This window comes from Aptenodytes patagonicus, chromosome Z (assembly GCF_965638725.1).
Source record: "Aptenodytes patagonicus chromosome Z, bAptPat1.pri.cur, whole genome shotgun sequence".
NCBI lineage: Eukaryota > Metazoa > Chordata > Aves > Sphenisciformes > Spheniscidae > Aptenodytes > Aptenodytes patagonicus.
This window is the reverse complement of record NC_134982.1, coordinates 56,001,645-56,014,369: the sequence shown is the minus strand read 5'-3', so window position 1 is coordinate 56,014,369 and position 12,725 is coordinate 56,001,645. Positions and strand designations below refer to the sequence as shown.

Genomic DNA, 12,725 nt, shown 5'->3' with positions numbered 1-12,725 from the left:
GTAACGAAATAAGTATTTATGGGAATAGTAAAGATTTATTCTGCCTAATTATATAGGACAAAAGGAGAAATAAATCTCATGGACATTATTTCAGCTACTGGACTGGTAGTTTGTTTAGATGCAGGTTGGTTAACGTCCCTTGTCTGACAAGCTCCATGAAAATACTTTTCTGCTTGGCTGAGTTTGAAGAAGCACGCTGTGTGAGGTGGACAGCTGAAGGAAAGAGATCCAGAGGAGCCCCAAGAGCATTTCCCAGGCAAGAGCTGATAGTGGCAGCCAGAGTCGTCCACTGCTCCATTGCATGATAGGAGGGAACATGCCACTGGGTTCCAGAGGGGCCTCGCAAGGTGCCTCCAGTTTCCTCCACAGCCAGGGGTTTGTTGGGTTACCCTAGTCTACAAGTCCTACTTGAATGGCTTGTGACCTGTGTTGCAGATCAGTATCTGGCATTTGGTTTTGCTTGGCTTACATTTGTGGTACAAACAGAGTGTGTTCAGATACACCTTTGTGCAAAGAACCTAGATCTTCATTCACTGGCCATAGCAAATCCTGCCCTTTTTCCCTTCTGCCTGAACTGCTAGAAGTCACAAGGAAGCATGGACATCCACAGATCAGCTGTGTCCCTTAGGCTTATTCACGTCTGGGGGCCTCTGTATAAGATACTTAAACTGTAGTTCAACACTGATAGTGTTGAATGGCAAAATTACCAAGCTGGCACCGACTGTTCTGTATCATGAATCTGTATACAGTTGTCCAAATACAGTCCCCCCACTTCTTCCTATAGGACTTCTTATTCTAGTCATCTTTAGAACTTAGCTCTTGGCCTGTATTCAAAGCAAAATAAAATAAATGTAAATGTCTGCAATCTTCTTTTTCCTTCTGTTTTTAAGATAAACATGTGACTCTCTCTACTGCTGCCCTTCCATCAAATTCTGGAGTTGTTTGTAAACGTACTTGAGCAGAAGTTTTCATATCTACAAGAATAGAGTAAAAAAATTTGCAGCAGTATAGAGCCTTTTGTCCAAAAAGAATAATAATTACTTTTAGCTATTACGTTTACAACTATGATGTAAGGAAGGTAGTTTTGTCTGATGTCGGTTTATCTGATGCCGTGTTTTCCACATAAGCAAGTAGAGGCATAAGGATTCATATAAACAGTATAATTGAAAATGGAGTTCAGATATTTTACCTGATACCTTCCCTTTGCAGGAAATCTAACTTTCTTCAGTGGTGTATTTGGTGTTTTGGACCTGCCCCCAAAAAACTAATTCACAGAAGTGGTATTTAAGTAGTATTCCAGAGACTGCATGGGATAGCCTGCTCAGCTGCTCTCTGTCTTCTCTTCCAGTCTGTAAATAGAAGGTGTCTCTTCATAGAGGTAGCAATGTGACAATGGTAAACAAGATTTCTGCAAATAATATTCTACAATTTCTACAAATAATACGTCTGTTTGGTGTCACACAGGCCAAGATAAGGCTGTGTGTCAAAAGTCTTGGTTTAATTTGGGTAAAAGTGTGGATGTATTATTCACGTCCAGTTTGTAGAACTCTCTGCTACAAAGTATTTCTGGAGAGGAGACTTTCATAATGGAAAGAATTGAATATTATAGGGATGATCAGGATGTTCCTAGTTCATTATGTAGGAAAAAAGAACACTAAAGGCTTATGTATCCAGAGCCCTTGCACTGGAGAGTAAGCAATCTGTTAGCAAACAAGCTTGGGAAGAAACTCATCTTTGGATAGGCAGCTTATACCATTGGAGGCTTTCTTACCTCTTCCTCCAGTTTCTGAGAGACCGCTGCTCCAGTCTGATTTGGCAGTTGCTATATTCCTGGAGGCATTGGCTCAGATGTTCAGTGTCTTGATTATAGACAAATGGGAAGAGATCTATCTCGGTAATGTACTTCCATTAGGCAAGTGTCACGTACTAAGGAAAGCTTAAATTTGTTTGAATTTGGTTGTAGGCAGCTTGATCTTTATTGTGCTGTACCAATTTCTTTATAGAGAGAGGTTCAGCTTCGTTAAAAGCTTTGGTCATCTAATGTGGTCACAGCTTGTGTTATTTTTCAGCCAACTTTCTAACCTCAGCAGTTTGGTTCCTTTGTTCCTCTCCCTGAAGTCCGTAGACCGGTTGTGTTTTGAAAACACAAAAAAAAAAACCCTGAAAAAAACACTTGAATGTTTTCTTTCTATAATGAATGTTGTCTTATGCAATATTCATGCACTAAAAATCATCAAGAAGAGTGTGGTGGAGTAGCAGGGGAGGGTGACTTCGAAGTGCTTTGTGTCCTTCTCTTTTACACTGCATTGTGAATTAGCCTTTTTGATTCCAATACACAGATGTTGGAAGACCCAAAGCTAGATGAAGAGTGTCATTCTGTTACACTGAAGCCTGTGTTGGGCTTGATTCACTGTTCCATTACAGGAGGAACTGTAGCATAGCTTTGTGGTAATAACATGAGGAGCTGCAGAATCAGGACCTATATCAGTTTTAATAGCGCTTGCAAAGAATAGGAATATTTAATTTTTATTTTTCTTCCGCTTCAATCTTTTTTTTTCCCTCTCAACAGGATCCACTTTGTGTAGCTATGAACTACAGCCATCAGAATACACTACAGACCCAAGGGCCGCCAAGTTATGTCCTAAATACCCTGTTCCAGAGAGGTAATATTAACATCTTGTCTGATTGGGGGTGGAGGGAGCAGAGATTTGTTTTGTTCATGACAGCACATGAACATATTTTAGAAAATATGCAGCACAAATTTATTCTGTCTTACAGGTGGATGTTTTAGTGTATTATTGCCGTATGTTTTTAAAAGACATTGTGAAAGCAACTCTTAAAGAAAAACCTGAACTATCCACGCATGTGTTACTGAGAGTATTGAGCTGGTATCTCCAAGTTCTCTTCTGTCTCATGTAACTGACACTGTGCTGAGTATCAGCTGTTCTAACTGCCTTTCACCCTATAGCCAGCTGCCTGTCAGCAGCGCAGATCAGAGACAATTATGGAGCACTTTGGATCTTTGGGAGGAAAAAGGATGTATTCACACGCAGCTCTCTGCAGTGTTCACTTCTTACACCTTACCTCAGCCAGTCAGATTTAGCAAATTGCTTCATTTTTTATTCTTTCAGACCCCAAATGACCAATATGAGGATGGTCAAGTACCAAAAAGAGGGCTGTATTTTATAAACAGATCGATTTGAGTTTTATTGTTTAAAATATTTTACTAGACTGCTTTTTGTGAAGTAGGAGAGGAAAGTTTGTAGCTCCAGAAACTCTGCTAGCTATGCTGGCTGGAACTGTGGAGATGAGCATTGCTGAGAGAAGTGATCGGTTCGCTGTTGTGCACACCCTTGTGTCAGTAATTCCACTCACTCAAGAAGAATCATGTTGTGTTTTCTCAAAGTTTAGCTTCTCAAACATATTCAGTAGTGGGTTGTAACTGCGGTCTTGCCCTATGCATAGTTTTCTGTTACGGTTTTATTAACTGTTACAATTGTGTCAGCTCTAAAAACTTCAATTCTAAGTCTCTCTTGTCTGCATGGTAGCTTCTCCAGTGAATAATTTTTTTATATTGTAGCGACAATAAGTAGCACCTGGAATATTAACTTTTTTTTTTACTTTTCCCCACAGCAGATTAATATTCCATGCAGCTAACCAGCTGTTATAGCTGTAATACAAAAACAAATGAAAACTTCAGTGCCAGCTTGCATACTGAAAAGGCTTGTCAGTCTTAATTTTTGCCAGAATTACATTGACTTTTCTCACTGTGTGTTCCCATGTCATTCAGTCTGAATGAATATAGCTTAATAAGAAAACAGGAGGATAGAACAGTGTGCCAGAGTGCTAATGACACTATGTAAATGCCTCACAAAAACTACCTCAAGAGCTGTTTTGGAAAAGCTATTGTGTAGGTGGAGTATTTCCCCTTTTTTATTTGATATGAATAAAATGCTCAATATGTTTGGATATTTTCTGAGATTGAAAAGTCTGAACTTAATGCCCTAAAGCAAAAAAGGCCAATATTGTATCTGTAAACCACTCTGTTTTTCAGATTTTTATAGTTAAATTATTTGAGTAAATTAGTGTAATTTGGAGGGGAAATGGAATCCTGTGGTGACCAACAAATGAAAACCCAACACCCAGGCTGAGGCATTCAGGGAGAGCTTACCTAACACTCCTGTTTTCAGATTTGATCTGTCAGAGGTATGAACCATCATCTGACTCCCATTAGGTCCATGGGATGGAGATAGCGTATGCTGTGAGAACTCTCCCTTGATGTGTTCTGTTTTATGACCAGACTTCTTCGTGCCTTTCAGTTGAGGCTCCACCTTTCAGTGGACTCTGATACTCCAGCTTCAAGGCACTATGTCCAACTTTGACACAGCAGTGCAGTCTAGCAATGCAGCCAGCGATACATGTGTCTTCCAGAAACTGTGCCTAGCACATCTCAGCCACAGTAGAGCATGACTTTGCTGTTTAGTTTTGAAATAGAGGACCCTAGAGTAAAACCTATCCAGCTTTTCCCTGCAGTGTTTATCAAACAGTTGTGCCGAGCTGTGCCAAGGGGCTGCTCTGTAGAGGTTATAAGGAGCAGGTAGCAGTGGCACTCCAACCAGGCTCCCCACACACAGGTTGCTATATATGTCCAGGTGTAGTAGTGAGAGGAAAAAGCTCTCCTCTGAAATCTAGTACTTGAACAATCAGATGGGTCTCTTAACTTCATTTGAATATTGCTTTAAAAATACAATTTTTAATGTCATCATCTGCTGGCTTGAACTTTACTTGCTCTTGTTCATGATTAAGTATCTTGTTGTTATTCTTGGAAACATGTAATTCCATTTTGGTATGTAATATACCAAGTTATAATCAAGAGGCCATATGAAATAGCACAGGTCACTGAGAGTAGATCTATTACTGTATTTTTTATTAAACGAGACGCCTTACCTCGCCCACTCATTCAGTCAGAACCACTGAAATAGCAGCAGATCTCAAACGGTGGATTCTTAGGAGTCCTATTTACTCAAGAAAGCTTGTAGGAACCACTAACCTCTTTTTTTTTATTTATTAATTACAACAAAGTTAGACATTAATTATTGCACACAAAAATAGGTAACTTAAAATGTGTAGTGAAATTGCTATAGCTTAAGGGACATTAGATAGGTAATACAAACTCTGGTATGCAAAAAGCATTTTTTCCTCTGTTGGGATATATTTTGGAACAGTATTTTAATCCCATTAGCTTCTCTTTTCAAAATGGGTATTTTTGTATTTGGATGCAGGAATTACAGTCTTTTGCCTACTCCCAGCTCAGAATTTGCACTTTGTTATTGATATTGACAACTTCTAAATGCTCTAGGCTTTCTGCAAAGTTGGAGCAGTTAACAATTAAATAAACCTCTCAGATTTCAGTATTTCCCAGTATTACTGCATATAATGAACTGCAGTACACTGCATATTCCAAAATAGGCTATGTTGTAAGAGGCTGAGAGGAAACATCGGCTGCCTTTTAAATAGGGCAGCCATCATTATGGGTTTAGATTGGTTTTTAACAACTGTGACTAATTCACAATTACTTTGCTGTACTTAACTGCTGTCTTCATCACTACCTAGAAGTAGACCATCAATATGAGCATCTCCAAATGCATTTACCTATCAGCACAGTAAGTTTAAAACCATGTAATTTACAATCATCAGTCACTTCAAACAAAAACCTAGGTTCTATTAATTACCTAGGTATGGCAGGTGATCATAATTTTTCCTGAATTCTGTACAGAATAATTACACACTAATGGTTTTCAGCATCTGGTCTTTTCTTCCCCAAAAACAATGCATAGAAAGGATGTGCCTAAGGCAGCTGGTTTACTCACTACGTGTTTAAAATGACAGTTAGAATTTTGGAAATGCTTGGGCTTAACAAATAGTTATTGAGTACAGAAAATTGGTCGTATATAGGTCATTGCTGAAATGGGGAAACTGCAAAAGATTATGTGCATTACTGCTACAGTGCACTGAAATCTTTTAAGTAAGGAAGATTGGGGAGGTTGAAACAAATTTAGAGGTTAGAAGAAAAGACTGACTTAATAAAAGACATTTCTTTCATTGGATACAATTACAGGAGGGAAAATGTAATTCATGGAACATGTGTCTGAGGTGTAATTGGGAAGATAGATCAAAAGATGTAATAGGCCACTTTGAGATCTGACATAGTTTATGAGCAAGAAAGGCAGCTACTTAATGGGAAACGTTTGGAAAACAAAATTACCCACTTTTAAAGTGAAGTTTTTGCTCTCTTGTATCTTCCTCTGATGGACTGGATAACAGGTTCTGTTGAGCGTTCTGCAAAGTTTAATGCATAGCGTCAGTATTTTTGGGGAGGATGCTTCCAAAACATTTCAGGAATAATGAAAAAATAGAGGCACCTTTGAATGTTTTGCAAAGAACGTAGTGCATAATTTTAAGAAACTTAATGAAAGTAAACACTGTGATTGTAATCTTCAGTATGAGAGCAAGCTTAGTATGGGGAAAGACTAAGAATAAATACATTGGTTTTGCTTGGCAGCAGTTGTAAGTGCTGATGTCTTTTAGTATAACATCTATGCTTGCAAGAAGAATATTGTCATTCCGGGATTTCTTTTGCTGCAACTATGGGCCAGTACTCCATTCTAACACGAGTGAAGGGCATTGTTTCAGCTGCTGGTTCTCCACCTGAGGCTTGGATGAGAGACGTTTAAGCGGAAATAGGAACATGTATTTTCTGAGCCTTGCCATTTAAGGGTGGGAGGGTAATAATTTCCTATTGGACTGTGCACTCCAGCCTCACAGGGTTACTTGTAAGAACTGCATCACTTCCCATTATGATCATCCTCATTCCAGCAGCACTTGTGCATTCAACACATGGTTTCTGGTTATGATGTTATGAGGGTGGAGTGGTTGCATCTATTCACCTTTCATTTGTGTGTTGATGTGGCATTTATATTAAGTAGGAGTAATTTTTTTTTCTGATTTTTTTTTTCTTGTGTCACCAGTGCACCTATTCCATTCTTCCATCGCTGTGCTCCTGTGAACATTTCCTGCTATGCCAAGTTTGCAGAGGCCCTGATCACCTTTGTCAGTGACAGTAGTGTCTTACACAGGCTGATTAGTGGAGTTATGACCAGCAAAGAGATTATAATGGGACTTTGCTTGTTATCACTAGGTAATTGTTTTTCTCATTATTAGCTATTTCTTAGTACTGCATTAGGAGATTGTTAATACCCTCTAACCACAATACGAGCAAAAATATGTATGATAGCAATGAGCCCTTAGAAAATGGTTCAGAATGCTTTTTTTTAAATGTTATTTGACAGCTGGATAACTTATTCAGAAGCAATATACATATGCATTCCTGTTTTTTCTCCTCTTCCACTGATTATGAGATACAGAGGATGTGTGGCAGTTGATTAGCCAACGTTAGTTTTGGTATAGTTAACAGAGCACCCTCATTATCCTCATTTTTATTATAATATTCACCTTTCCCTTTTCTAATATTCATCTTCTGCTAACCCAAGTCCAAATATACCCTTTCCAAATAAAAAGGACAGGGTGAGAAGTGCACAATAGCACACTCGTCTAAAATGTAGGGAGTTTAGTTTGTTTCATTTAACGTACTTGTGCAGGGATATGAGAACTTTCAGAGGGAAAACAAGAAAGTTAGGTGCCCATTTGTTGTATTGTATGTTACCCCCTCCTCCCCCTTCCCCCAAAGTTAAAAACTTCAGACCTTTGAAAATCTCAGCCTTGTCTGAAGAGCTGGAAATCCCCCGGCAGTATAGAGGTGCTGAATCGTTTCTATACTTTTGAGATGCCTCTGGCCTATAGAGTGACACATTGCACTAGACTGAAGTGGTGTTTTAAGAAATTCTTGTGAATTAAGGTGGAATGCTACTCACCCACATAAATTACTTTCCTAATCAGTTTATTTTACTCTTACCAAATCTGAAATCCTAAAATGGGAAGCTCTAGGTACTATCCGTGTATATGAGCAGTGTGTGGTTTAGAAAGAAACACTGAGAAGCTGTACCAGATAAAGAGTTCCTTTGTTTTCAGTCTGCCTTTGTGGTTAAAAAAAAAAAAGAAAACAAAGGAGGATGCTAGATACCATTAAAAAAACCCCAAAACACAGAAGACCATTGAGTATCTTTTCAACTATAACTGGAAAACTGTTTATTCTTCTATCCTGACAGCTGCAGTATTTGACAATAATGTAGAAAGACTGTTCCCAATCTGAAAGCTAGTGGCTGATTAGCAGTGCTACTGTTGGGTTAGAGTCAGAAGTGAGTACGGAGTTCTACGTACAGTTAATTTAAAAAATATTTTTCATACCTTCATAGTTAAACAGAATTTACTTATTTTTAAACAATGGGTAAGATTGTGTGATTCAGAAAGCCAGGTTCCAGTGGTTTTCATGTAACTGCTGTACACAAATAAGTATATGCAAAACTATGTGCATGCACTTACACACACCACTCACTAAATCTTAGTTGGCTGAGATTGCAGAGGGCTTTTTAACATGCAGTTCCTGAATGGCAGTGGAACTATATGAACAAAGCTTGTTAAAGAACTCATTTTGAATGTTGAAAATAAAGTAGTAATTTTTTTTACTTTTTATTGGCATGACATTTTGGAATACACAGGTGTCACATTATCTGCACTTGTTTGACAAGTGTATTTGAGTGCAAATTCTGCTCTGGTCCTCAGGAGGTGTGCTCATGTTACCAGAGTCGGAGTACTGTCATATTTTGCTGTCTGTTTTGTCATTGTCTAAATACATCTCTCTCTGTATGTACGCATTATGTCTTGTATTTAATGTACCATGTAAATGTATTTATGCTCTCTTTGTTTTAATCAACAGTATCAAAGCAGAAGGTGTAGAGATGCCTAATGTCCTTAACTATCTGTGCAGTGAGTTTGTAAGCCTCAGAAAATAAATCTCTGTCTAAAAATTCTGTTAGAAGGTAGTTATCTTAGTGCAGTGGGAGAATTAGGAAGGCTATTTCTACTTGAAATAATTGCTCTACTTATTTTATTTGTCTTCTTTTGCAGTGTTGTCCATGATTTTGATGGTTATAATCAGATACATTTCAAGAGTACTTGTCTGGATTTTAACAATCCTTGTCATTCTGGGATCACTTGGTAAGTCTTGTTTGTCTCCCAGTTTCTGAGTGCCCAGTTCTAATCTTTGTGCTCCATGTCCTCAGGCCAGCTACACCCTGCACAGATCTTGGACCATGCATTTCCCTTCAGCTTTCCTTTGAGTCCTTTGCAAGACGAATGTCAAAAAAGCCACCTTTGTAATTCCAGTCCTCTCCCAGAGAGTATGTTGCTTCTTAGAGATTTGCTGCATTCCCTGCTTGGCTGGCAAGCTTCCTGTCAGCCTATATCACTAGAGTCCACATAGGCAATATAGGATATTCCTCACAGCACTTGTAGCACAGCCCTAAACTTTGCCTACTTCTTAACCTGCCTTCCAAACATGTGAGCAAGACAGCTAGTCTGGGTGTGTCTGATGGCATACCCACCCGTTGGGTGTGTTCAGGCCTGCAGGAATCAAAGGGCAACTATTGTTTATGCAGCCTCAGGGGACGCTTAGGATGTAGATGTGTCCATACAACCCTGACAGCTTCATCATCCCCTTCAGTCCTCCAGGTAGCTCTGTAGGTGTATCTAAGATCTGTTCTTGAGGAGAGGAAGCAAAGGTGCTTTTCTAGCATTTCTAATCAAATCCTTATATTTCCATATGACTCAAAGTCCTGCATGACCTACGTCATGTATGAAATGCAACAAGCCATGCCATCTTGGGAATGGCCAAAGATTGTCTCATCCAAAATTATTTAGCTTGCATGAAGATAGCCTTGCTTTATCACATTAACTTTTACATTTGTAAAACTAAAGTTTCTATTACTGATACTGAGTAGCAAAGCCAAAATGTATGGGCAGATGACTGTAGGGAAGGAACAAAAATAGAATAATTAAATTAGGAAGTACTAGCAATTTAATTCTTGCAATGCATGACTGCAAGGGATGGAAAAAAATCAGCAGACCATCTACACCTTTTCAGGATCACTTGTTTTTTCTGCTTACTGTTCAGAGGATCTCTGACCACAGAAAAGGGAAAAAATAGATTTTTTTTTTTTTTTTAAATTCATACTCTCTTTAGAAGCTGAGCAACTATGTTGAGTGAAAGGGTTGAATGACTTATTACCATCTGTTATTATATTCTAAAAAATTGCATCCATTACACAGACTGAATATGAACATGTCATTTGTGAGACTTAGTGCTTATTTGGTATTCACTGTTTGTTTAGGAGGCGCCAAAAGAGCATCTTCCATTTAGACCTGAACAGAGTACCTTCAGCAGAGACTTGTGATCTCTAGATAAGCTTAGGCAGCTGATTCAGAAATAACAATGGAACAGAGAAGGATACTCAAAAGAGATACTGAAAAGCCTCCCTGAGGGGCTGGAGTCTTGTGTTTAAGGAAAGTTCTACCTTGGAAAGGTAGCTAGAATATGAGAATTAAATTCTGTCCATGAGGCTAGGATTTCATAACAGGGGTTAGAAGAAAGTACCTCACACTATATTGGCCTCCTGAGCCTTTCACTGATGTTTTTTCCAGTGCCCAAAAGACATTGTCTGATGCAGGTGTAGCTATGTGTCATTAACCTGAGGTGCTGCTTTCGGTCTCAAGGCTGTTCCTTCTCTTCTCGATTGGTCTTCCCAGGAATTGTAGATGACTCCTTCTGTTCCTCTTGTTATTTTGCATCCTAATACAAAGGTCCCTCTCTGTTTCCCCTCCTAAATTCTTACTCCCTACCATAGTATACACATATATACATACGTCCTACCATATAACTCTTTATTCTTCTTTTTGTTACTCTACTGCCTGTCTAATGGGAGCTGTGATCTTCGTTGTTAGGGCTCCCCATGAACTAGTCCTCTCGTGCACCTCACCCTAAAACACAAAAAACTTCAATTCTCTTAAGTGGTCATAGTGGGGTGAGACTGTGAAAAGAGTATATCCACTTGAGAAGGGGGCACTTCTCCATCCTCAGAAGTTCTTGCTGGGTTAGCCATCAGTGCCCGTGAGCATTCTGTACCAGACTAAACTTAAAAGAAGAAACTGTTTAGTTTCTTTGGTACTAGGTAGTATAACTGTGTCCCCTAGAAGGAGCATCTTTCAGTTACCTTTTTTTTCTTTCTCTAAAACCTAGGTGGTACAGGAGTCCTGTGGTGGCTCTATGCTAAGCAACGAGTATCTGCCAGTGCTGTTGAGACTCAAATAGCCAAAGACAATCTTCAGGCTCTTCTGATCTATGCCATTTCAGCTACAGTCTTCACGGTATGCTTTGATAATTACTATATTATTTTCTTGTTCTGTCTTCCTGGTTGTCTCTATTTTTTTATTCAGGTGAAAGGTTTATATTGCACACATTTTTTAAGAGTTTATTTCTACTGCAAGCTCTGTTGCGGTGATTTTTTTTTTTTTTTTTTGCTTCCAGGCATTGTTCTGTAATATCTGGTTTTGAGTTAGGAGAGAGTTCCTGACCCCACAGCTACTCTCCTCTACTGTAAAATGTCCGCAGGGACTTCCATGAATTGGTACAATATTGGACTCCCAATCCAGTTTCACTTACGAGATTTTTGTTAGGTTCCCAGTTCAGAGGTACTTCATCATTTCAGTTTATTTGAAAGTCCTTAGACCATTCCTACTTCTGAAATAGGTTGTTTCCAAACTTTTTCCACTTACAGAAGGATCATTGTGAACTAAAATGCTAGAAATGATTACTGAACCAATTTATCTTCTTCAGGCCTTGCTGTTAGTTTCAAAGTGACTTTACTACTAAAAATTGACAATGTTTGACTAACTTATATAACAAGCTCACCACACCGTGCCCAAATATAGATGTTAAATTGTATTCTTTGTTAAATCTTGCTGATTTCACTGGTTTGTAAAACATAATTGAGGATAGAATCTGGTCTAATCTCATGAGCCTGAGGCTGATGGTAATTCCAAATACATAATTATGAGATTGGAATTCCCCCAAAGTATAATTTGGAAAATAATTTATCACCAGAAGAAGCTGATAGAGGTTTTACATTTTGATCTTGTGACCTTATAGATAGAGCATGTGTTAATTTGATGTGTTTGAATATCCTAGCTTGCTTATTTTTCAATTCTCTAAAATGTGATTTGGAAACTTCTCCCTCTAGGTTATCTTGTTCTTGATAATGTTAATTATGCGCAAACGAGTAGCTCTCACCATTGCCTTGTTCCACGTGGCCGGCAAGGTCTTCATTCACCTGCCGCTGCTAGTCTTCCAGCCATTTTGGACATTCTTTGTGCTTATCCTCTTCTGGACATACTGGATCACAGTCCTGCTTTTCCTTGGTACTACAGGTAAGCAGCTACCAGGCTTATTTTAAATAAATTTCACTTCATTTTTGCATGATTTCAGGCAGAGTTGGTTAAAAAGCATGTGGGAACCTCTAGAAAAAAACACGTATATTATGCTTCTGTTGTTATCTGCTTCAGTGACTTCAAAACACTTGTTTCAAGAAAGTTGTTGCGCATTTGAGTCTGCGTTCCCAGTATGTTACTTTGTGCCTTAGGCCGGCTTTTTGATTTGATGCAAGTTGGCATGTTGCAAACCACAAGAGTCCGTTAATAAGGCTGCTATAACAATT

At 38.7% G+C, this 12,725-nt stretch overlaps 1 protein-coding gene across 2 annotated transcripts in view; it reads left to right on the top strand.

The window, feature by feature from the left end:
- SLC44A1 (solute carrier family 44 member 1) overlaps positions 1-12,725 on the top strand; it is a 67,150-nt gene that overhangs the window by 38,632 nt on the left and 15,793 nt on the right. For both annotated transcript variants that reach the window (XM_076363130.1, XM_076363129.1), the window contains exons 5-9: positions 2,570-2,663; positions 7,029-7,198; positions 9,085-9,174; positions 11,252-11,379; positions 12,252-12,438. In XM_076363130.1, the coding sequence (XP_076219245.1) occupies positions 2,570-2,663; positions 7,029-7,198; positions 9,085-9,174; positions 11,252-11,379; positions 12,252-12,438 (669 nt within the window). The remainder of the gene's footprint in view (positions 1-2,569; positions 2,664-7,028; positions 7,199-9,084; positions 9,175-11,251; positions 11,380-12,251; positions 12,439-12,725) is intronic.